The sequence below is a fragment of the Belonocnema kinseyi genome, chromosome 5, assembly GCF_010883055.1.
Source record: "Belonocnema kinseyi isolate 2016_QV_RU_SX_M_011 chromosome 5, B_treatae_v1, whole genome shotgun sequence".
NCBI classification, from domain to species: domain Eukaryota; kingdom Metazoa; phylum Arthropoda; class Insecta; order Hymenoptera; family Cynipidae; genus Belonocnema; species Belonocnema kinseyi.
This window is the reverse complement of record NC_046661.1, coordinates 73,289,428-73,316,700: the sequence shown is the minus strand read 5'-3', so window position 1 is coordinate 73,316,700 and position 27,273 is coordinate 73,289,428. Positions and strand designations below refer to the sequence as shown.

The following is a 27,273-nucleotide window of genomic DNA, read 5'->3' as shown; positions in this document are numbered from 1 at the left end:
AAATTATTTATTAATATTAATAGCCTGAAGATCTTCTATTATTATACCAGAATAGAAATGTGACATTTAAAAATGCGTAATAAGCGAGAGATGATTTAATACAAAAAAGGTCGAATGAATTTAATCTTACACAGTTAAAAACTTCTTTGGGAATTTTAAGAAACTTGTAGTGGAAATTTTTTGCAGTTACATGTTTCGTGAAATTACGAAACGGTTCGTAATTTTTAGTAGCACTAACGGAATCGTCTTTCAGTTACATGTTTCGTAAAATTCCTCAATTTATTTGTAATTTTCAGTAACGGTAACGTAAAATTCCAAGAGTTATAAATTTGTTTTCGATTTATTGTAATTTTAATACATATACATTGCTTATGCATTCGAATTTTAATTCTCTGAAAAAATGTATTACTCTTGGAATTTTATGTTACAGTTACTGAAATCAGCTGCGTTATATGCCTGGTCGAGAAGGGTCTACTTGTTATTTTCTACTTTCTCGTTCCTTATTTTGTCACCGAAACTATCAGGATATTTGTAGACAATAAAAGAGCACTATTTTTTCGCTGTCTTTCTTCTATAATCCTTTTGAGAACGCATGCAATTTTTATGTGGATATACTGGTAAGAATGGAAGATTAGGGATTTTCTGCTTCGAAAACAAAAATTAGAAAAACATGGAGGCTAACAGGAGGTTAGATTCACTAGATTTCTTCTATATACTCGTGCCCCGTCTAGAACGTTACGATTAGGCAATGGGGACCCTGCTAGATTTCATAGTAGGGTTCTTGTGGCTAATGATATGACAAAAAACGTATTTTAAAAATACATATTAATCAGTTGCGAGTATTCAGACTTTAAATATTAATGGTCGTGTTTGTAGTAAATACATATATTAAATGTTTAAAGATGATATTATAAGTAAAATTTCTAACGCTACGGGGTATCGAACACCTACATCTATACCTAAATCTATCGCTTATCATTTGGGAGTCTTAACCACTGCTCCAAACCTACAAGTTAAAACTCGATGAAAAAGAAATCCTCGTAACCAACAGCGTAAAAAAATGAAAACAACAAACTTTAAACTTTTTGTTCTGATTCAATATTTATTCTTATGTGACATTATGTTATTATTAATATTATTACACCATTAAGCCATTTCCCTTTCGGGGTAGGCGTGACTCACTCGATAGGGGAAAGGGGTAGTGTGTGGAAGGGATAGAGATTTTTCAGATAATTCCAGAATTCTCGTGCTATTTAAGTAAATAACACGTTCGTTCCGTAACACTGCTTCGACCCAGGTTGCTGATCAATCTCTCTAGCAATCACCCCAAGCGAAGAACCTCACGAAGTTTTTATGTAAGGTTCCCCATTTGGGTCCATGAGTGGCCAAGGTCTTTTGTTTCAGGCTTCATTCACTCTACTGACACTCTTTTTATTAACTATTTGCCGCCATAATTTCCTGTCCTGGCATACTTCTATAGCTTCTTTTATGTCCATGCATTTTTGTATGCAGGCTCTCGTGTTTCTGTGACTTCTTATATCTCTTCTAATTAGGGTCTCATTCACACATTCTAACCATTTCTTCCGCGGACTACCTCTGGGCACGCTGCCATTTACTTTACCTTGATACACTTGTTTCGTCAGTCGTTCATTTGGCATTCTCTCAACATGTCCGAACCATCTGAACCGATTTCTTTCCCATGTGTCTACTAGCGCCTCTTCTGCACCACATTCTTTTAGAATTGTCTCGTTACTTACTTTGTTCATCAGGGTTTTCCCGCGTATTATGCGCATGAATCTATCTTCCCGTCCCTGGTAAATAAGCTACCAAGATATACGAACTTATCAACTTGTTCAATTCTCTCATCATTTATTAGAATATTGCATAGTGTTTTCTCACTCTTTCCTTCGAACACCATAGTTTTTGTTTTATTTGCGTTAATTTTGAGGGCCATGCTCTTCATGCTTGCATCTAGTTTATTCAACATTCTTTGTAAGTCTTCGATAGACTGCCATAACAACCTTATCATCTGCGAACGCTAACCCACGTACCCTTAATGTTTGGAGATCCACACCCTCTTCGTCGAAGAGAGCCATTCTTAAACACTTGTCCATAAATAATATAAATAAGCATGAAGACATAACGCATTATTGTCTAACTCCTTGAATAATATCGAAACAGTCACTCAGTTTCCCATTCACTCTTACACTCGCTTTGCTACCTATATATGTTGTTTTTATAGCTTGTAGGATCCATCCATTGACTCCATACTCTTTCAGGACTTCCCAAAGTTTACTTCTATCTACCTTGTCAAAAACTTTTTCTAGGTCAACAAATGCACAGAAAACTTTTTTTCCTACTCTTAAACTTTTTTCTGTTATTTGCGTTAAGCTAAATATTTGATCCGTACATGACCTTGCTGGCATAAACCCACTTTGGACTTCCCAAATCTTTGCTTCTGTTATTTTCATTACCCTACGAACAAGTATTTTTGAATATCTTTTACTTACGGTGCTTAATAAGCTAATCCCTCTGTAATTATTGCACTCGCTTTTATCTCCCTTTCTCTAGTATATTGGTACGATAATCGCTTTTTTCCAATCCCCTGGGACGTCTCTCATCTCGAAACATAAATTTATCAATTCGCACACTCTATGTGGTATGTAGTCGCCACCGTGTTTAAGCATTTCAGCGTTAATACCGTCTACCCCGGCAGCCTTACCTTTTTTCAAGTTCTTAATTATATCCCTAACCTCAGTGACACAGACTTTCTCAATTGAGTTTTTCATCGCTTCGTGTTCAACATTCCAGTTGTGGTGTGCTATAGTTTCATCTCCGAATTGTCTCCTAAAATAGTCTCTGAAAGCCTCTAGTATTCCGCCTATATCATATACCATTTCCCGCCTACTTTTTCTCATGTTCACAAATTCTGTACTTTTGTTTCCCTTCATTTCTTTATAAAGTAGTTTCCTGCTTCCCTCAAAGTCGTTTGGTTTTAAAATGACCGAAAATGTGATTTTTTATGAACATTTAAAGTTTTTACCGGCGAAACTGAGAAATTTAATCGTAAACTTCCAAATTTCTTTATTAAAACATTTTTTTAAACTTTCGTGTGAGTTTTGGTTTTTAGGTATTTTATACTATTTTAGAACGTTTAAGACTGCCATAAAATGTAGTTTTTTCGGATCACTGACGATATTTTATGAACATAGAACTTTGAATTTGTTCTTTAAAAATAACAGACAAAAGTTTTTTTTCGGCAGTTTTATTTGCAGTTTCTAGAGATTTAAAAACATATAAACCATATTTTTAAAAGCATTCCCTGACAGACCGAAGGAACAGAATGCAGCCTGTAAAAAGTACCCGTAAAGACCCCATTGGCTTCCCATTCGGTTCCTTCTTAAAAAACTAGAAAAAAACAGCAAAATCAACTTTTAAATGGTCAAATTCGGATTGTACGTTAAAATTCCCTATAGAAGGTCACGAAATAATCGCAATAGTTTTTTTGCAACGGTAAAAAGTTAAAAAAAATATAAGACGTATAACGCCTGTTGACTGCTACTTACAGGCGATGCGTTTTAAGTGTAGTAGTGAACAGGCATTTTACGTCTTATATTTTTAAAAACTTTTTACCGTTGCAAAAAAACTATTGCAATTATTCTGTGACTTTCTAATTCTATAGGGAATTTCAACGTAGAATCCGAATTTCAACAATTTAAAAGTTGGCTTGGCTGTTTTTCGAGTTTAAAAAAAAAAGAACCGAATGGGGACCCAATGGGGTCTTTACGGGTACATTGTAGAGGCTCCATTCGGTTCCTTTGACTCCGCCAGGGTTAACATTTTTTTAAAAATATTTATACTGTCGGCATAGTACTGCGCCGATCGTAGAGCCAGCCGTTAACCAGTACTGGTCGAACTGCCGATTATCAGTACTGGTGCGCAGTAATGGGCCAAAATTTCTCTGGTAAAGCATCGGCCATCTGTACTTGACATAAACTCTTTAACTTTAACTTTCAAATATCTGCCTGTCCCCAAAGAAAATATTGATCAGTGCCCTAATTCAAGTTTTCGAGAATAACGAGTTTAAATACTCATAAAAACATTATTTATGCAAACTGAAACCTTCAAAGACCTTAAAGTTAATATTTTACGTAATATAAGATTCTAGGAGTTCTCTGGTCGGGGCTCCATTAAATACAGATAGGTTTGTCATCCCTATACAAAGTATGGGATTCTTCATCAGAACCTTACAGGGCACCCATAAGGTTTTTCTAGACTAGATAGTCTGATAGGGGCCTAAACAGAACCCAACTTCAAATAGGAAAACATGGGGACATTTCTGCACGGGTATACTTATTTTAAAGCACTTCAACGTTCACGCTGCCAGGTGCGTACGAATTCATGACTAGCGAGTCACTAATGATGAGACAACCGGAGATATTGAACTCAAAGTTTCTTGCAAGGGGAATTCATATTTAGAAAGAACGTTAAAAAAGCACGTGGCCAATTCTTTGCTTGTACTGTAAAATTGGCAAATTTACGAAAATTTTATCGTAATCTCGAATTCAGTAACAGACATTTGAAAAACTATATTCCATTTGCGTCTGAAATGTTTAGTAAATTTCCGAAAATTTTTAACAGTTCAAGAGACGGTGCAAGAGAGTCGTCCTGCTTTTACTTTCGTTTGTGACTCATCGTCGTCTCTCAGGACAAAAATCATCTTCGTCTAAAAAGACCTTGTTAACTCGCTTGTCATATACTGTGCTATTTCAGCAGTGCCGCAATTCTGTCAATTTTTTTTTTATGAAGATATTTGTATACCTTAAACTTCCGGAAAGTTTCAGGAATTTATGGTTATTATGCGATACTCATTATTATGCTATAATTATGCTATACTTGATTAAAAAAGTGATGAGAAAAGATTCAAGAAATAAAAATTAAATACCAGTGTCTACGGTTTGAATTCCGCGGAGACTAATCTCCTGGCAGTAAGTCACGAGGCGTTCATGAGATGCGATTGATTGTCGATAATCAAATACCAGATTCCTGGCCTCACCCTTACCTAAGCTTTGAGAATGAACAGTCTGCAAACAGAGGGTTCACTCCAATGTTTGTACATATTTTAAAGAGGTCTTTCGCAAGAGGAAGTCAAACAAACGCAAGCTGTGTGCGAGCTAGCCGAAATTAATTTTTATTGAACTTCAAATTCATTGGATTGCCGTGTGGAAATAGCCCGGGTTAGCCCTAGTACAACAACGTTTCTGGTCGGGGACTGGACGTGCTATATTTGTTTTTAAGAGCCCAGCCGAGCGCTGGTCGGGGCTTCGCTAGGCAAAATTTATATAAAAATGTCAGTCGGGGGCTGACTGGGCTCTGATCGGGCAAATCTTATGATCGAATGCTCAGACTGTAGCTGGCCGGGCGCTAATTGGTAATAATAAAATTGTTAAACTTTGTTTATAACTTAATTAGTTTTTCTGATTTCATTAAGAAATGGATGTGTATGCAAATATCGAATCGTGATAAATGTATAGTAAACATTTTCAAATAGAGATTATAATAAAACTATAAATCTATTACAGCAAAAAACATACAGATATTAAATTTATAATCGTTTGAACTTTTGTAAACGATTAATAACAAATTTAAAATAATATAATATCTAATATACGATATAAAAAGCAAATTACAAAAGCCTCGAAACAACGAGTTTTTTTGGCGTGATTGTGAAATTACCTTAAGCAAATTTCAAAATTTCTGAAAAATATATGACTTAAATTTTTTCAAGAATAAAATTAAAAGTTCCATCTTTATGAAAAATTGCAAATGTTGAGAAAAAATTTATATTTTGTATCAATCTTAAACGTCGTAAAATAGTATAAGATACCTAAAAACCAAACCTTACACGCAAGTTGAACAACATTTATTATTCAGAAATTGTGAACATTCACGATCAAATTTCTGAGTTTCGTCGTTAAAAATGGTAAATATACATAAAGAATTACATTTCCTGTCATTGTAAAAAGTTGTCAAGTAGTCTACGACTGGAAAAAACAAAATATCCCCCGACGAAAAATTGTAATCGATGTAAATTATTTATTTAAAAAGTATTGTATTGATATTCCTGTTAAAAGTTCGTGTATTTTATATTTACAGAACGTAGCATTACAATAAATAATTAGAAAAAGAGAACTTAAAATTTGGTACTTTAACTTTTCTGAACTGTAGCTTGTGAGGATGGCTTTTCCAACGAGTTTCAACTTGTCAGTTTAACGCAGCGGTTAGCAGTCCCGACTGCTAGGCGTTAGATTTAGGTATAGATATGTAGGTTCGATACCCCGTAGCGTTAGAATTTTTATTTGTAATATAATGCTTAGAAATGTTATATATGTATTTACTCTAAACAGGGCCATTAATATTTGAAGTCTGAATATTCGCAATTGATTAATATTTATTTTTTAAATATTTTTTTTGTCTCTCAACGACTACGTGGTAATAGTTAATCTTGTCTGTGTGCTGGGCGTGTGGAATTTCATATATTAATATGCTCCAATTCTGCAGTAAAAAAGAATCAAATTGATCCCCTAATTCAGTGACAAATGCTCTACATACGATTGAAACCCGAATTATTTGAATCCAGTAAAGCACCAATTGATCTCGTCCGGCCCACGGTCGTGTTCCCCGGCTAGCCCCCGCCCATGCCCCATGGCCGGACGCTGGCCAGCGCAGCGTGACGATGCTGGCCGTATTTCGACCAGAAACCTCGGCCACAACCCGACTTAAAGCCAGGCTCTCCAGCCGTAGCAAGGCCAGCCCCCGGCTTAAATTTCCACCTGGGTGTGACATTTGCTTTTTCGAATGTTATTAAATATAAGTTCGAATTCGTGAAAAATCTCCCAGGCGTCAAAGCTCTCGCAAATGATTGATGAGTATCTTGAAAAAGCTCCTATCAATCAAAGCGCGAGTTATGCAAACTGTCGTAGGGTGGGGATGGTGTATTTTTCTAAATTATTTTTCTTTTAATTTTCAAACGGCAACTTTTTCATCTTGCACTCTGATTGGTGGAAGCTTTTTCAGGTTACTCATTGCTCCTCCATTTAACGTATATAAAGCAATGGACTTTTAACTGAGTGAGTAAATTGAAGTCATATTATAATGATCAGTCAACGAAAAAGTTCAACTGAAATTTAGATTTTTGAATTACTGTGTGTGTATTTTATACACTATTAGAAAATGTTTTTAAATATAAGCGCTTGAAATTAAAAATATAACTTAAATTTCAAGTAAGTGTAACTGAAACCGATTCTTATGCACTTACCACTGAAAATTCAGTTGATGAAACCCTTCCTAATCTATCCTTAAATAAAAATTATTTTTTAAACTAAAACCTAAACGACTTCACTTTAAAATTTTTAAAAAAATTTTAATGTAGACTGTATATAAAATATAATGTCTAAATGAGTGCAAAAATCTTTCAATCCATGTGCAATAAAAGAATTCAAATTTCTAATAATTTACTTAAATTGTTCTTTTTAAGAAACAAGGGAATTCAATAGTATGGCTTCCTGGCCTAGTTGAAGCGTGGGTGGTGAATAAAAGACTATACAAGCAGACATACGAGCGGGATATCCCAGGCGGACAATTTTCTGCATGGCAACGGGGTTAGAGAAGGGTGTCTCTTTAATCCACATTTATCTAATCTATTGATAGGAGCTCTGTTTTAAAGGAAACATGGGAAAGGAAGAGGGGAAAATTAAGAATGAATGGCGAGATGGAAAAGCAGAAAGATCGAATATGTAAGGAAATGTACATATCTGAGATATAAATTGCAGACAAATGACAAAATGAATGCGCCCATAAGAAAAAAGGTAAACAGATACAGCAGCAGTAAGGATATAGGAATATATAGAATTAATTGGGAAAACAACAGAAAACTGTTTCATATGTAGGTTTGGTCGATATTTGTGTTTTATGCGGTGCTATGAGACAAATGAGATTGAAAAAAAGGATTTATTTGATTGCAATATGGCAAGATGAAAAAAAAGTTTTATGAGGGATGAAGAGAAGAATTAAAGGAAGCTAGAATATAGGTCGAAGGGTGAATATAGATGACAATAAATGGGAGAGATGGAATAAGGAAAGAAAAGTGGCGAAAAGATAGGATAAGATAGTTGCGTTAAGTTATCACAGATGGTATCTATAAAGAGATAATTAGTAGATGCGTAGTGTTGTTGATCTACTAAATAAGTGCACAGTGGTTTGAACAAAATTGCATCAACTTATTACTAAACGAAAAAGAAGAAAGGATTCCCGAGATACTTAATAAGCTGCGGGGCGAAATAGATTGAAATTTTCGATTATATAAGTAGGGGAGTACACCCTACAACAGATAATGGTTTTACAGTTGATAATCCTTAATTATAAGCACACATATAAGTAAAATTATCAATTCTAATTTTAATATATTAATTAGTATTGTATATTAACTATTAAATAAATTAAATTTATTATGTTAAATTAATTAGTATTTTTAGTAATCGATTATCTATTGTAAGATCATTATCTACTGTAGGATGGTCTCCGCTATATCGCATACACAGGCATCGCTAAGATGTCGTTTTTACTCGATGAAAAAGCATCTGCCAACCCGTTCGATCGCAGAACCATCGGCGAACGATGGAAGAAGGGGGCTAAAATGCCCGTTCTTTCTTCTACTACGCGCGCTTCGTGGAAGAAAGGAAGGATTACGAGGAAAATTTCTAGCAGTCCCGGGACGTCCCTTTTACTCTGCCATTTATCAAAAACCTCAGGAGCTCCGCCGTCGTTATGCCGCAGAAGTGGAAAAAGTTTCGTCTCGTCGCTTCCAGACAGGATCCATTTCTTTAATCGCGCACGTCGAGAGAAATATGGCCAATGCAACAACGATTTTTAACTATGAATTTAACTTTTGTTCTCACAACGTGCTTATTCTTTTTATAAAATGAATATATTTTTTATATAATTATTTAGAAGCATGAATACTAAATCATTTTAATTTGATTGTGTTCCTTGAGTGCGAGAACAATGATATCAAAAGTTAAATTGAAATCATAAACTGGTTAATGTAAAGCTCATATATGATTATTTTTTGAAGCAGAAGGTAAGTGTGTATGTAGGTGAATATTTCTTGGGTTTTTACTCTGCGTTATAGTTTCTCACCAAATCAAAAGAAACATTGTGACTTGTCAAGAAGTTCACTTCGCAATTTGGATACTAGTATGAAGTTCTACGCAATTCAAGCAGCCCATTAAAAATATTGGTAGATCTGTTTTTGAGGTACCTTCAAAAACTGTACAAAATAAGGTAGGCTAACTGATTTGCACTTTAATTACAGTGGATCATGGAACGCGCTATGTTTAAATATTTATTCTCAGATAATCGCCGGTGAAGTTTGCGAACACCATAAATTCAAAAAAATTAAAGAAAGATTGGCAAGTATCAATGACGCAGAGAAATATCATCTTGTTTAAAAAGGATTTTTCTTGACACAAGTAGAAATTCTTTTTAAAAACAGAGTTGAGGAGATTTTTATTTGTATCCAAAGGAAATCTTTTACGGCAAACATTACCCTTTTGCAACATACTGCCCCTAATCTCGGAGCCAAATAATGCTGCTTGCGTAAAAAAGACATAAATTTCAATAAACTAGATATTCACAGAAATGGTTTAAACAATTTATTATTGTTTTTAATGCAAACTCCTATTAAAAAAAAAAAACAAGAAGCCAACGACCAAATTTGGACCACAACGAACAAACAAACAAAAAATCCTATTGCAATCTGAAATGTTGAAAAAAATTAAAATGAAAACTAATTTTCGGACAAAAATAAAAAAGAGCAAAGAAAAATGAGAATGTGTGTGATGTTCGTTTGAGACGCTGTTATAGGAGTGTTCTTGCCAGACATACAAGGGAATTTTGTTGATGTTAACCATGAGTTTGACTGGGATGATGTTCAAATTTTGCATAGTGAAAGTAATGAGAGAAAGAGGGAATTTATGGAAATGCCTTATATTAAAAAACAAAAAAGTTATTAATTAATTTAAAAACCGATTTGTATAGGTTGAGCAAAAGTTATGCTAATATGATTAATTGCATTTAATGAGACTGTTTCATGAATTTTGTTCTTCTTTTACTTTCTCTATTTTTGATGTAATTGTGACAGATATTTGTATTGTGTTTACAACAGATTGGCCTACTCAAAGAGAGAACTCCTGTTCGTGGGTGCTATCAATTTCTACCTATTAAATTTTTCTTGACTTGATAAGGGTACTGTACGAGTACCGAAACGTTGATAATGCAATTTTATTTATATATTTTTATTTTGAATGTTATTTTATTGTAATTTAATGATAATATCATTAAAAAGACGAAAGACAGAAAAATATTTTTGTCCGATAATTAATTTCTATTTTTTTTTATTTTTTCATTTGGTTCAAATTTATTAGATTACAATAGGATTTTTTTTTTCGTTGTGTTCCAAATTTGGTCGTTGGCTTCTTGTTTTTTTTAACAGGAGTTTGAATCAATTTGATTACTGGACGTTAAATGGGAGTTTTAATTTGGATTTTAATCTACGTTAAATTTTTGACATTTTTATTGTTTTCAGTCGTTTTGTCTTAGAAAAGAAATAGAAAGTCGCGGATTTTTAAAAAAGTTTCCTCTTTTTTTCGAATTTGCAATTAGATTAAGTTAGTAGTTGCTTAATGTGAACAAAAATGTTTGTTTAAACAATATATAAAAAATTATTATTCCAATATATTTATGAAATTTAAGGAATCCATGGGATTCAATAAATTCACGAAATTCAAAGAATTCCACAAATTCAAGGAATTAATGGAATTCGTGTAATTGACAGAATGGATGGAATTCTTATAGCTCAAGGAGTTTACTGAATTCGTGGAAATTACCGAATTCATGAAATTTCTTTGAGTTCGTGGAATTTAGGTAACTCAAGTATTTCACGGAATACGAAGAACTTAAAGAATTAAATGAATTCAAGGAGTTCGAGGAATTCATAGAATTTACGGAATTGGCGAAATTTAAAGAATACCTGGAATTTGAGGTATTCAAGGAATTCAAAGAATTCATTACATTTGATGAATTCAAGGAATCTACACAATTTAAGCAATTCATATAATTGAAGAAATTCACATAATTGATGAAATTCACGTAATTAACAGAATTCACGGAATTCTTGTAATGCACAAAATTCGTTCAAATCTGTGTCTTAGTAATAATTACCGTTTTGTGAGTACAAAAAGTATGTTCTTCACCTAAACAAAATTTGGTTGATCTTACAAAAGTATTTTTTTAGGTGGAACAAATGATCTCAAAAAAAAAAAAATTTGGCTCAGAAAAATAGTTCTGTTGCACGAAGAGCAACAAAATTATTTTGTTGAGGCAATAAAAAATTTTTTTGTTGCACCCAAAAAGTTTTTTCAGTGATCTTTAAACGTACGGTTTTTTATAATAGCGATCGTTACGTATGATTTTAGCTTTTGTACAGTGAGAAAAATTTCTGTTTGCCCGGATGAAAGTTTGGTTTTCTCAGACAAATTTTTAACTTCTATAGAAGCAAAACAATCGTTTGGTTGAGCCAACCCAATTATTTTGTTGGAGCGTTCGGTTGAACTAACCAAAAAGTTTGGTAGCAACAACATTATTTTGTATATTGGACAAATTTATTTGGGTGAATTAACAAATATTTGTTAGATCAATACAATGATTTTTTAGACTTGCCGAAAATATTTTAGATTTTATAAACAAGTATCGCTAAGCAACAATTATTTTGTTAAGGGAAAAATGTATTTTGTGAATAAAATATATCAGAATTTATGTATGAAAAAAAAATGAACAAAATATATTTATGCAATAAAATGTGTCTGATTTGTTGAAAATTTGTTTAATGAATCACAATAAATTTTCAGAATACTTATTGGTTATATTAAAGAGTGTTTAATTTAGGTATTTCTCTTAAATACTTAAACATACTTTAAATACTTTCTTAATTATTTTCAAGTATGTTTTTATGATTGGAGAGATTAAATACAACGGCTAATTAAATGTATAAATCATTTCCCTTAAAATCCATCCATTAGAGATTCTAGGCCCCATTCATCTAAAATCTGTTGGGTAGAAGTGTCAGCCATTCTGACGTCTTTTCAAAACAAAGACAACTCTTTTTTATCTTTAGTTTATTGTGTAGAACTACAAATAATATTAACCTTGAAAATGCAGAGAGGAATTTTCGCTCGAATCCTAACAAACTTTTTTTGTTTGATCCGAATAAAATTTTTCGTAGCTCTAACTGATTTTTTACTAGTCAAAACCAAATTTTGGTAGGAACAACGAAAACTGCCCAAAAACATTTTTTTTTCGCTCTCGGACATTTGATTTTTTTCTCAGTTTACACTTAAAGTTATGGTAATGGATTTCTGAAAATCTCGGCTGGTTCTATTTCACAAAATACGTAATGCATTTTTCAGGAACTTCTCTCAACCCCCTCCCGGCGTGATACTTTCTTGATTGGTCTTTATAAGAATAATGATACTTCGGCAGACCCCTACCCCCTAAACGTATCATGTATTCTGTGAATGACCTCTAAACGATATGAGATCTGAGTTTAATAGGAATCATATCTTCATATGTAGTTAAGCACTGACAAGGATTTTTTTCATTTTGAAATGTAACGAGTAAATTAAACTCTCTAAATATATTTTTATAAAATCTAGGAATTTCGTTGACAAGAGTTAGAACTATAATGTTATCTAGTGGAAAACCTGATGCATTGTAATGTTAGATGGGAAGGATAAGAGTTTTTATTCTTCGAGTAGTTTAATCTTTTGTTAATGTATTTATTATAAACACATGTCGGATAGTCATTCGATCTGAGAGTGTATAGAACCATTTTTAAATGTTGGCTTTTAAACCTTACATCGAATCATGAGACGGCCCTATATTCCAAACTATTTATTGCCTTTATTTTATCATTGAGAGTTATGTTAGAATTGAAATAAACATATCGACTAGACCAGGTATCTTTCCTATACCAATTAGTGACCATAGTATTGTTGGAATTAATTAATGTGAAGTGCTAGTAATTAAGTTTGTTATCATTCTCAGTTTCAGTTGTGAATTAAATGCGTGCGTGGTAAGCACTGAATTGAGAAAATAGTTCATTTATGTTGTCTTCATTTAAACAGGCAAGGGAGCTTCCAGAAAGAATGTCACAGTTTGTTTCGCGAACTTTCTACCCCCCTCCTACTGTCACATTCTTAAAATCGTATACTGTATATTGTATCAATTTTACAACCTAATAGTTGAAATAATTGGTTAAAAATTCATCTCTTCGGTTGAAAAATCGTGGTTTTAAAAAATTTTAAATTAATTTTTTTAACTGAAAATATTTCTTTTTTGGTAGAAACTTTATCAGTTTAGTTGGATATTTATCTCTTTTGTTGAACATTAAAGTATTTGGTCAATAATTGATTTTTTAATATGAAATTTAACTATACCATTTTTGGTTGAAAATTTATCTTTTTAAGTATAACATTTTATTAGATATTTCGGTTTACAAAAGGACAAAAGCTCCCCCCCCAATTAGCTAGGCTCGATAATGCTCTCGGACTGAGTCAGCTGCGTGAGGGGAAGTCGAGTGGAGGGGGTAAGGCAAGCAGGTAGACGGCAGATCCGCACAAGATTTGCAACTGTCTACTTTCAGCACCTGTTGCACACAATATTTTTTGTAACAAATGCAGGACATTTTCGATATGAGAAACAATAAAAACAAATTTTTCTGGAAATTTCAGGTGAAATTCTAAAATTACCAATAATTTGCAGAAATTTTCGTTGAATTTGTAAATTTTCAAAAAATTCAAGGAGGCTTTTTGCAAAAATTCCTAAATTATCGGTTAAGTATCCATAAATTCTTGAAATTAACGGAAATTTTCGCTAATTTATCGGCAATAATGGTAATTTATCACTTAGAGTTTGTTCAAAAATACACAGTCGTCTGATAAATTGAAAATAAATCTTATCTGTTCTGAGGAATATATAGATCATTTTGCTCTTGATATCAGTTTTCGTATCTGATCTTTTATTTATCGCCGCTAATAATAAAATTACCATGTTAAATTATTAATGAATTAAATATAATTTTCAAAAAAATGAGCAAATTCATGTCTAAAGTGCTCCTCTTATCGATATTAAACAATCAGAAATGATTTTTAATTGCGTATACTTTCTAGTTTCTTTTTGAATCAATAATAAATTAAGATAGGCTCAATGTTTAGATCAAGAATTTCGGGGCATATAGTATTCTATTTAATCTATCTTACAAAAATAGAACAAAGTACAAATAAAAAATTCCTTAGCAACTCAGTGATTGATACAAAAATTTTCGCCAGTACAGTCATTTCTCGAAAAGCCTACCAACGATTAACAAATAATTCTACTTTCTTAATTCAAACTTCAACCAAAAACCTCCTTCTGGAAGTAATGCGAAGGTGTTCTTTTTATATTTTAAAGGTATAGGAGTCTTTAAGCAGACTTTGAAATTAAAACGTGATAGAAGATGGAATAATGCAATTTTCATTTCCATTAAAGCAAATCTGTTGCCAATGCATATCCTGGGTCCAATTCCAAACGGTATAAAAGTGGTTGCATTCATATTGATCTTATTATCGCCTAGAAATCTTTCAGGATCAAATTTTTCTGGACTTTCGTAGTACTTAGGATCACGTTGAATAGACAAAACAGGAATCCAAATGTTGGTACCGGCGTCTAGAGTTATTGGCTCTTTGCCTGGTAAAGGTGGAGGAAGTTCAAACTTGTTTTTACAAACTCTGTCCAGGAGAAATCCTCCTGGATGAAGCCTCATAGTTTCATTAATTACTGCATCCATATAGGACATATTAATAATATCATTGTAGCTCGGTTCTCCATTACAGTTAGCTAGAACCGAGTCAATTTCTTTCTGGAGTCGATTTTGCACATGTGGATTAACTGTAATTTCATGTGCAATGTAGCAAAGTTGTGTTGAAACGGTGTCTAAGCCGCCGAAGAAGAAAATGAATGCATTAGCGGTAATTTCCTGAATAGTCAATTCCCGACTTAAACTGTTCTTATTTTGGGCTTCCATCATCAACTGTAGGAAATCTGGTCGGGTAATACCTTTTTCCCTTCTTGTCGCAATGTTTGAACTGATCACATTCGTGAAGAAGCGAGTAACACTATCACTTACAATTTTCACTCCCAAAAGTCTAGAGATAAACTTGAAATTTCGAATTAAAAGAAATTTTAGGGACAAAATACCTTCAAAGTCTGTAGACTCTCGACCCATGACATACAATTCATTTTTCGGTTCCTTCATCGAATTGATATTTATACCAAAAGCACAACTAGAAATTACATCAGCGGTAATCCTAGTGAAAATGTCTTTTATATTAGCCTCGTAATCTTCGTTCTTAGATCTTTCCAGTACTACATTTGTAAAATTCACTGCACATTCTGTTATTAAGTGGAACATCATCTTCATCTTGCTGGAAGTGAAAGAAGGGCTTAATATGGCTCTCATCTCTCGCCAGTCATCGCCTTTCAGAGAGAAAAGGCTTTTTCCAAAAAGTGGGTCACGGTCTGAGTCAGTAAATCCTCGATGATCAGGAAAATTTTCAAAATTTTTTATTGCTATTGACTTGATGATTTCTGGATCGCGAATCACTATAATCGGGGTTTGAAAATCGTAAAGGCCAAAGTATTTCGCGTCAGCGTGTCTGTCGTACAAGCTCTGGATAAGTTCGATCACGTTCATCTTTCCAAGTAAACAGGGTCCCATATTGCCAAGTATTGGTACGGAAGAGTCGTGCGGTATTTCGAGTTGCTCAAATAAGTTCTTCCTTTTCAAAAAGTAGAAAAAAAGTCCAATTGCCAAAATAGGGAGAACAGCTGTCCATATATCCATGATGAACGATGACTTTATTAAATATATTGAAGAGCGAATTTATAATCACGAGCTATCAGCGGCAGATAAAAATGATGAATATCAGTTTCAAATGCTCTTTTCTAGTTATAAACGATATCCCTTCCTCAGTTGATTGTATCTTATCGCCTTATGATTTGAAGAAGAAACAAGCGTTCTATACTGTTTGCATACATATTTATAAGTGCATGAAAATTGCAAAACAGGAAGATTGCGCTGTGTTTAAAATTACGTATTCTCGTTATGATTTCTCAAGCATTAGATTATCATTAGATCATAAATAAATTATTTATATTTTGAATACAAAATGAGGATAAGTGTAACATGGAGAAAATAAGTTTCAACTAATTGGCAAAAAAGCTCATATTTCATAATGGAATTAGCTAAGGTCGTTTCGAAGATCGTACAAAGTGTAATTATTACAAATTTGAAGTAATTCCGATACAAATGATAAGTTTTTATTGAAAAAAATGGTTAAAATGACAAAAATTTCGTTTTGTAGATAGCAAACCCGATATCTATACAGTTTACACGCGAGAGGTTACATTAACTACTTGACATAGTATATTCTCTTATTCAAAATGTTGTTTAGAATATTGCTGAATATTCCTTTCATAGAGCTTGAATCTGTAATTAATATCTAGTAAAGCTTTGCAATAATTGTAGGATATAGTGTGCAATATAAGTTTTTGCATTTGGGGTTATATTCTTACGGTTACATCAACTCGTAAACAACAAGCAGATTTTAAAATCTTCCTAGATGACATTTGTATTCCTCTCGCAGTTTTTACCAAGAAAGACATGTATTAATAATATGTTTCTGCATAATTCATTAAATAACGACCGTGAAACGAAACACGCGATCATTATCGCACATACGAACAATAGCACGGATCTAGTACTTACTGTTTAAAATAGTCTACAAGCTACAATTAACTTTAAAGTTTTTTTTAAATGATATGGACTACATTTCTAAGAAAATTGTTTATATCCCAAAATGCTAAAATAGTTTCTTTAAATCTGAGTTATGGAAAACCTGATTACTCTATTTGATTCTACGGAAAACGTTACATGAGAAGTGACCGTACAATATCTCATAGATCCATTTTTTTGAAAAAAATAGTTATGCATGATTTTAGCATTATTAGAACTAAAGAAATAAGATTTTTGGCCCTTGTTTCACTTAAAAATGCTTTTCCGTTTAAAATATTAAAATTAGTTTATTTTCGGATTATATTGCTTACACAACTTCTAAAACTGCATAACTACAAGTCTATAGTCATCTTATGAACATTGAATTTCACGCGTAAAAATGCGTGTAATCATACGAACCATATAGGATATTTTACTTGAAACCACCACATGTTATGAGCCTAGAGCCCCCTGAAAAGTAAGCATCTGAAAGGACTTTACGGAAATAATGCAAGAACGTCCTATGAAGTGAATGTTTTTTTTTATAATGATAATGATGATCACGGACGAACATTCGTCTGTTTTAATAATTTTAATGTTAATTTTTTTGTTCACATAGTCTATAATCAATATTATTTGAATATTTATTGAAAATTGTGAAAAAATGCTCTTTAGCTCCGCTGGGGTTTGAGAACCCAGGTCTTTCAGATTTCCGGTCTGATGCTCTATAATCAACTAAGCTACGGGGAGACGAGAATATTTTCTTCACAATACCTACAATTTGGATTCCAATGTCATCCTTATACTTGTAAGATTTTAAATTTTTCTCCGCACAAGAAAGTGATATTGATTATAGACCATGTAAACAAAAAAATTAACATAAAAATTATTAATACATTTCTCTCATCAAAAAACCTAACATCCAAAATAAATTTAAACTTTCTGCTAAGGAAAAAATTGAAAATCCCCAGCGGAGCGAGTGAGAATTTTTTCACAATTTTGAATCAATATTAAAAAAATATTGATTATAGATCATGGAGAAAAAAAATTAACATCAAAATTATCAATACATTTTCCTGGTCAAAAATGGCCATTTGAGAAACTAATTAACTGACTGTGTAGTGGCGTTTGGAACTAATTAACTGCCGCTAGCTGAACGGTGTGGTGGAAGGCTATTTTAACGCTCAATTTTCTGGAAGAGTAATAGGCTAATAACGTGGTGGTTTTAAACGAAATAATTTATTTACACAATTTTCGTTGAGACGATTTGTTTGGCATCTTTAACCTTAATAGATTTCAAAATTGCTTATAATTATATGCATTTGTTTAAATCAATTAGTTTTCAACAATGAATTTACAACTTACTTAATTGAACCGCTGGCGACCAAAAGGGGACACGGCCATATTCAGCCTGAGAAGTATTGTCCTGAGTGTCAATTTTAAAAATCTTTCTAATTTCAATTTTAAAGACTGATGCTTGTAGAGAATTTCAAGGCGCATCTTTTTTTCCTTTTGCAAAAATTTATAGGTTTTGTAGTTTTTGAGATAATTGGTAAAAAGTGGATTTTTTGAAAACGAAAAATTCCAATCTTTTTTCACTTCAACTCGCGCTAATTTAGCCAATTTTCATCATTTCCCGATTTCCCCAATATAAAGTACGTGTTCAAGTTTTCTGAAACTATCTAAGATAGAAAAACGAGAATATTGTAATAAACAAAAAAGTTATTAATTTTTTTTTGAGGCAATGCAAAAATCATAAATTTTAACCTTCAAGCGTCTCGTTTAGCGAACGAATTTTAAGCTACGGAAAGCTTTCAATAAGAAAGTTGTTCATTAAGGTTCAAAGAAGTTTTCTGGAAAGTTTTAGATCAATTGGATTAATAGTTCAAAAATTATGAATGTTTTAAAATCCAAGCGGTAATCTTGACGATGCCCAAAAACGTGCCTGGCCGGCTACGTACGCGTTGCAGCGAACGACGTGAAGGTCAAGTCAATCTTACCAAAACAAATGCACAACAGTTTTGTTTTTGTTTTGAGCTCCGTTTGAAATTAAAAAAGAAGGCCAAATTATGGACTACTTTGCTGCGAACAATTTTTAGAATAAATTTAAATATAAAAGCTCAAATAGTATAGTTGCCTTACAGTAAATACGCAACTGATTATGATAAGTACATTTTACAAAGTGAAATTGTCGGAAATTATTCAATAAAAGTGTTTTTATCTTCTATCATAATATTATTTGACATAATTATTATAAATAAACACAGCGTACAATGTCAAAGTTATAGTTCTTTTTTTTCATCCGCTAAATGCTGCTTTATATTAAATAAATATTCTGACGAAATATTGAACAATACTTTGCTTACATTATCTCTCATATGGAATTTTTTGTTCATAAAATTTTTTCATGTTTTATTACGCTGAAAAGATTTGAAATCCTATTTGATTTATTATTTACATTATTTGGAAGAATTTTTGTTCAGTAGAATAATCCATGTTTAACTTGCATTTTCATCAATACTATGATTGTTGCGTACCATATTCTTAAAAAGCAAATACATATTGTGTTAAAAGAATTTTTCCCAAAAATCATTTTTTGACACAATAATTATTTTTAAAATTGTAGCAAAATTTTAGCTCAAACTCATTTTTCAAATTTTAACGTAGCAATAACTTCTACAACCAATTTACATTAATATTTCTTGAAATTATTATGATTTAATGAAAAAATGTATTATCTTTTTTTCTGACCCTTAAAAAAGATTTCTAAACAAAAATTTCCATTACAATCTATAATTTTTATATTTCTGCAACGGAAGAATTATTTTGGATCCAACATTTTTTATTAGAATTCAGCAAAAATGGCTAACTTTTCTACATTAAACTTTATTTATCCGTATTCAGAAATTTCCTATCTCGGGACATATGTTAATTTTTATTTTTATCTGAAAATTAAATGTTTGTATCCCAATCTGCAATCGAGCCTGTTCCAATTTTTGATTAGTGTCGCTTTTAGGTTGTTAAGTTTCACATCTATTTCTTGGAACTTCCATAACTTTTTTAATTCGACTTTCTTCACCTTACAGCAAGAAAACTTTAGCTCGAGACTGGAATTTTGTCTCATCATTAGATAGTGATTTTGATTTTACATGTTACATATTGATACGTTGTTTAACCTATTTTTCTTAAATATTTGTTATATGAATTAGCTTTATCTTTTCAATGAAGGCAATTGAATACAAATTAAAACAAAATTGAAAAATTAAAAAGTTTTCATTCGAAAAAAAATTTTCAATTCTTAATTTTTAATAATAAAAAAACATTTGTGCATTTGTACTTATTGAAAATGGCAATTTAAATCATTTTACAATAATACGTAAAAATTACTAATAATATATTTGAAATCTGACATATTTGAAGTCCTCCATAAGCGGTTATTTTAAATTACGCTGTTCCGTACCTTCCACCTCGGTCCCTGTTTGGCCTCATCCTTATCAATGACTGACCAATTAAAAAGAGGCCTGCAAAGCCTGCAGAGAGTTGAAATTTATTATTTTCTTAACTTTTCCCCAGTGCCATTTATTTTAAGATATTCAGATTGGCCGAAGAACAGCTTAAAACAGTGTTACTTTTATATGGAAAGAATTTCCAGTTGGTAAGAATAATTAAAAAAAAGAAGTCATTGTCTTATAAACAGATTAATGAAGAAGAGACATTATATGTGCCTGGCAATGTTAAGCTCATTGAAATTAATAGATTTGGTTTAAAATGTGAGATAAATGAATATCCTATTACTATTAACTAAGAATAGATGCTTTTTGGTATATTTTAAAACAATTTTTATAAACAAATTTACAGCTTGGCAACTTTTCAATGAATAGGTTCAATTTTGTGCATGAAATCAACTAGGAATGTCTTTCTCATGACTCTTTACTACGAAACTTTGCAAATTAAAAACAATTTGTAATTATTTAAACAATTTTTGTCAACAAATTCACATGTTGGCGATTTTGGAATTGGTAGGCCCAATTTTTGTCTACGGGATCAACTAAAAATGACTTTTCGATGACTTTTTGCTATGATATATCGAAAACCGACAACACTTATTCATTATTTAAACCATTTTTAAAAACAAATTCATAGTTTGGCGATTTTTCTATTAACAGGCTTAATTTTTGTTTGCAGAATCAAAGAGGGATGTCTTTTCGTTGATTATGTGCTATGATATTTCACAAATTGACAACAGTTATTCATTATTTTAACAATTTTTATAAAAAAATTCACAGTTTCACGATTTTTCAATGAAGAGGCTCAATTTTTGTTTGCGGAATCTCCTACGAATGTCTTTTCGATGGCTCTTTCCTATGTTACTTCGCAAATTGACAAAAAATTATTCATTATTTAAACAATTGTTATTCACGTAGTATTCGTAGTATTACTTATCGTGATAACTTAAACTGTGGGCCTGTAGATTGAATGGATATAAATTAGACTGCGGACTCGTGAAGCTTTTTTTTTAATTTCTGGTTTTTCTAGCAGTCTCAACGTTGAAGGTGCCGTTAAGAAGTACAAGATAATTTGCACAGATTTTGACGACCTTGACTAACTTAACTTTCAAATTCATTTACAAGGTTTATAAAGGTCCACGTCGTTTTTTTTAAATGAAAAAAGTTGCAAAATTGGAAGCACCTCAACCTTACTCTTAGTGTTACCCAGAAACAACGTCGTGGACGTAATAAGTTCTGTTTACTTTAGGGTGCTTTATTATCGTGAGTCCCCTTGCCTCTCACGACCAGAAAATATCTGATGGGTCAAATTCGAATAACTTATGCGGCCATCCCTAGAAAAAATTTGCTTCGAACTGTAGACAACTTTTAAAGACGTTTGCATTTGTGTCTTCGATCCAACGGAGGCAACTTCTAACAGTTACTCCGTGCATAATTGCAACTATAATAAAAGTGAGAGGCAAGGGGACTCATGTTAATCAAGCACCCCAAAAGTGAGAGGCAAGGGGACTTACGTCGTTGTTTCCAGGTAGCGCTAAAAGTAAAGTCAAGTTGCTTCCATTTTTTGCACCTTTTTCATTCAAAAAAATGACGTGGACCTTCATCAAACTTGAAAATACATCTGAACCTCAAGTTAGTCAAGGTCGTTAAAATTTGTGCAACCTATTTTGTATTTGTTAAAGGCACCTTCAACTTTGAAATTGCTAAAAAAACAAGCAAAATAAAAAAAGCTTCTAAGCGCTTTTTAAATAATTGACCGTGACATGACCTTCTATAGGTAAAAATTAAATATTTCAGAGTACCAATTTTCACGCACAATTTCCGTTATTTACAAGTACACAGTCTGAAATAGATATTTCTTTTTTAAAACATCGTCTTGACTTTTAGACGACCTTGAAAATTGACCTGAAGGTCCAGGTTGACAAGTTCATCAGGGCAGTTCACACTTTTACATTTTGCCGACTTTTCCTAAGCATCTTTAATATTTTGTTTTACCCATAAAACCACGATAATTCATAAAAAGGGCATCTGATCGTTTTTTGAACATTGGACCTAGATTTTTGGCTTCTCCAAAGTCCTAAAAACAAGATTTTCATAGTACATTTTTGACGTGAAATTCATCACTCTATTCAAATCCGCAGTTAAAAATAGGGGTTTACATTTTAAAAAATCGTCTTCACCTTGAAGTGACCTCGAAAATTGTTCTCGAGGCCAAAATAAATGATAGAGTAAAATTGCTTCTTATGTCCTGGTCAACTTTCGTCTGAACCGTTTTTTGTAGATGGGATAGTTCAACAGATCGAGGCGTCCTAACGATAGAATGCCAACACGCGCGATCCAATAGATGATACTTAAACAAAAATAGAAACAATAAAAAGCTAACCAAGAAGTAAGCACTAGAAAGTTTCAGATCGCGGAATTGAACAAGATGAAGCTAGAAGTTGGCCAAAACTAGAAGATGCTCGCTCGCTCCATCAAAACATTAAAGTGCTATCTCGGGCGAGCAAAGCATGAAGGTGCCACTTCTCGTTTACAAACTAAACGCGAGAAGTGGCAACCTTCATGCTTTGCTAGCCCGAGATAGAACTTTCATGATTTGATGAAGCGAGTGAGCACCTTTTAGTTTTGGCCAACTTCTAGCCTCATCTTGCTCAATAACGGGAGCAAGACTTTCTAGCGCTAACTCCTCGGTTAGTTTTTTATTGTTTTTATTTTTGGTTAAGTACCGTCAAGTCGTGTTGCGTGCGTTAGCACCCTACCGTTAGGACGCCTCGAGATATTTGAATCTATAGATTAAAACGGGTCACCTTATTGCTATGTTACATGATTTGAAATCAGCCATATCTGAGTATACTATCTGGAATAGTTCCTAAACTATTCCATAATCGTGAGCGAGTCAGTAGAAATCAACGGGATATTGCGAGCAATCACGAGCAATCAAGTGAGCAATCACGAGCAGTCAGTGTAGTCAGTGCATTCAACGTGCGACCCTTAGCTTCGTCGCGCCGCTTCGCACGGCCCTCTACAGTGTATTTGCGCAACGAGCAGGGAGTGTGGGTATTATTGTTGATTTATATAAATTGCTTTATATAAAAAATGGTTCTTTTTCTTAATTGGAGTTTTTTCAATTTGAATATTTTAAAACTTTATTTTATTAGTTTTCATAACCATGCAAAATATTAACATTATTTAAAATGGCTGTGAACAAAGCTAAACTTGCAGCAAAAACTGTAAAATATATAAAGCGTTATTCGTCAATAAATTTTATATTATAAATAATGTATAAGTGACATAAAACAAAAATATTTTCTAGCCATAAATAAATAAGGGTTACATACGGCTAGGTTTAATATATATATATATATAATATAGATTGTGTGTGTGTAAAATTTAAGATGAAAATAATAAACTCTCGGCCACTACCATTTTGGCAACAAATCAAATTAGTGGTCTGGCGGTTCTTTCATAGAAATTTTAACTCAGAATAGAAACTTAGAGAATAATTTAGAGATGTGGTCTCTAACTCAGGAAATTGAATTCTTGAAAAGTACCTTAAACCTGCCCAAAATATCTTGAAATTTACCGAAAATTCTGTATGTTTACCAGGAAACTTACGAAAGTTATTGCAAAAAAAGACTTTAAAAACTTTGAAAAAGATCTTTCAGTATAAAAAGTCACATACGAAACATAAAATACGAGTGTAATCCTCATAATCATTTCACTTAATGAAGAGGAAGGAAAAAGAAAATGAGCTTTACACAGTGGTGATCATTATTTCTTAGCAACGACCTCAACTTTAACCACGTTTTGTGGCAAAATGAAATTGTTTTCATTACATATTTATAAAATTTATCAATAGGCCAAAATATAAAGTACATGTAACAATTATAAACAATTTTCGACGAAAGTGGGCTTTATTTAGTCGTCGTCGTGCTCAGCGCCTCAATTAGGTTTCCTAAATTTATGAAACGCTAAAACTTTTTCAAAAAACAAATAACAGGAGCAAAAAACTTTAACAGCGTTTACTGGTTGCAAGTGTCTTCAGGGTATATTCTAAGGAAAGGTTTATGCATATACTGCCTGGTGGGTGATTCACACTGACCCGGAAAAACAGGCCATCAAACCGATTAAACTTTTCATTTTAAAATTTAGGCCGGGAATTACGGCAATTGATATTTGCAGAGATGTTTTGACAATATTTTCGTGATGACTCAGTAAGTTTTTAGAATAAATCGCCCTTTCTTAGTGCAAATACTCATATAAGTACACATATTATTCAATTTGAATTTTGTTAGGCACTGTCTATGTTTATCGAATTTTCCATAACGTTTGCCGTAAACAAGCTTAGGAATAGATTAGAATTATGGAAAATTCTGTAATGTTGGCTCTGATTGACCTGGAAAAGGGGTTAAAGTTACGAAAAATTTCGTTATCATAAACAGTGCGATTTTATTATTCATTGCCTATTTTATTGTTTATTAAATATTTTGTTATTCAGTATTTAATGTTTTTTTTGCAAAATTTAATACTTCCCAAAATCGATGTTTAATATTGCCCCTTTTTCATATAGCACTATAATTTTGGTTAACCCTGCCCCTTAGAATATAACCTGCATCTTTGAGATTCTAGGACTCGTATACACCCTTGTCCTCAATACACTATAAAATTCTATAAAAATATCTTTTATCGTTTTTTCATATCTAGCGCTATTTTTCAAATTTTTTCGAAAATGTGCAAAAAATCTTTTAAAATTTTTTTCTTAACAATAAACGTTCAACACGTAACAATTGTTGTTGCGCAAAAAATAAAATCTAAATGTTTTTATCAACTTTTTTTTAGAAAAATAATCTTATTTCTGCAAGAAAAAAAATATATAGTTGCTTTTATACAAGGTTTCTAGGTATAGTGTCGAGTTGTTGTAAAATAGTGGAAGTGTAGAATTGCGATGCTGTTGAGTCGGATCGCGGATCGAGATTGTGGGCTAAAGAGTCGAAAGTTTAGGTCAAATCGTCTTAACCTTTTATTGTATTAATTATACTCGTTACATTTATTGAAAATTTACATAAACAATCTAACGTGTGGACTTTCATTGTGTCAATTTACGCGATAATTCAAGATCGTATTGATAGACTAGTTCTGAACTCTAACGTTTCTTTGACGTTTTTCATACCTTGCGGCGTTTTGTAAAGAAAAGGAATTTTCGTTTTTCAGACAAAAAAATTCTCTCTTCTCACCAAAGCGCAGGTGTAGATTTAATCTGAAAACAAATCAAGAGCAAGAAACGACGAAACTTTGAATAAACTAAAATTGTATATTTTCAGAAAAAACCATCGCCATTTTGTCTGTTTTAAGCTTTTTAATATTTATCAATAAATTTCAAAAGTGGACGGGAAATTATATGAAAAACAAAGAGAAAAATATACAGAACTTTACTTATTTAAAAATATCAGAATTTTAACAAAAATTGGGATTATTTTTGGATAATCTGCGTTTTAATTGTTTTATTTTAAATACTCGTAGCATTGCCCAAAAAATGTTGTTGGAATATACGTAAGGTACTTATAGACACTTTCCCTTTAAAAGCCAACAAATTTGAGTGAGAAATAATTCCGCAAGTTAAGCATAGATTGCCTGCGTGATTTGAGATACAATGAAACTCTTCAATAGCCCTTACGAGAATTGACGCCGCGCGGTATGAAAGTGTAACAGGAGCTGCGCAAGGGAGCGAGCTATAATGAGTTATTTCCTACCCACCGTGAGCCCTAAAATCGGCGCTAGAGAAGAGTTTTACTTTAAATATGACCAACTTCTCAATGTAAAACTTGAGAAAATCCCAAAAACATGATTTACTGTAGTCAGGGCTCCGCGTGTTTCCGTCCGTATTTCGGTAAAGTATGATAGTAGCGTTGCCTGCTGGACAGCAATCTTCGAAAATCGTATGTGTATGTGCGAATAGATTTTCAAAATAAGATAATCGAAAGCATAGATAGGCCTACATGGGAGGACCGTATAAAAAACAAAGATATAGAGGGCGCCTGGAGAATGTTACGGGATATCCTTGTTAGATCTACGATCGAAGTGTGTGGTACCGCAGTTGTAGGAAGAATTTCTGGTGATGTGTGGTGGAATGATGAAATTTAGGCTGCCCAAAAAGCAAAAAGAGAAGCGTACAAGAGAACTTTGAACATCGCAGGTCTTAGCAATGAGGAAAGAAGTAGACGTAGAAATGATTATAGACGCGAAAACAAGATACTTAAGCGATTAGTTAGAGAAAGTAAAGATACCATTAGAGCAGAAGAAGAGATGAAAATACAAAACGACTTTGAAGGAAGAAGTAAAATACATTATAAAAGATGAAAGGAAACAAAAGTACAGAAATTTTCAACATGAGAAATAGTAGGGGGGAAATGGTATATGATGCAGACGGAATACTAGAGGCTTTCAGAGACTATTTTAGGAGACAATTCGGAGATGAACCTACAGGACACCACAACTGCGATGTTGAACACGATGCGATGGAAAACTCAATTGAAAAAGTCTGTGTCATTGAGGTTAGGGATATAATTAGGAACTTGAAAAGTGGTTAGGCTGCCGGGCTAGACGGTATTAACGCTGAAATCCTTAAACACGGTGGCGCGTGCATACCACATAGACTGTGCGAATTGATAAATTTATGTTTCGTGATGGGAGACGTCCCAGACGATTGGAAAGAAGCGATTATCGTACTGTAATGAAAACAACAGAAGCAAAGATTTTGGAAGTCCAAAGTGGGTTTATGCCAGGAAGGTCATGTACGGATCAAATATTTAGCTTAAGGCAAATAACAGAAAAAAGTTTGAG

The 27,273-nt window shown here is 32.7% G+C and overlaps 2 protein-coding genes across 2 annotated transcripts in view; one reads left to right on the top strand and one right to left on the bottom strand.

Moving 5' to 3' along the window:
- Positions 1-27,273, top strand: part of LOC117173711 (protein turtle homolog B) — a 510,915-nt gene that overhangs the window by 108,137 nt on the left and 375,505 nt on the right. The gene's annotated exons all lie outside the window — the stretch shown is intronic.
- On the bottom strand, positions 14,326-16,082 carry LOC117172364 (cytochrome P450 9e2-like). Its single transcript, XM_033360215.1, has one exon. The coding sequence runs from the start codon at positions 15,995-15,997 to the stop codon at positions 14,489-14,491; it is 1,509 nt and encodes a 502-aa protein (XP_033216106.1). The 5' UTR covers positions 15,998-16,082; the 3' UTR covers positions 14,326-14,488.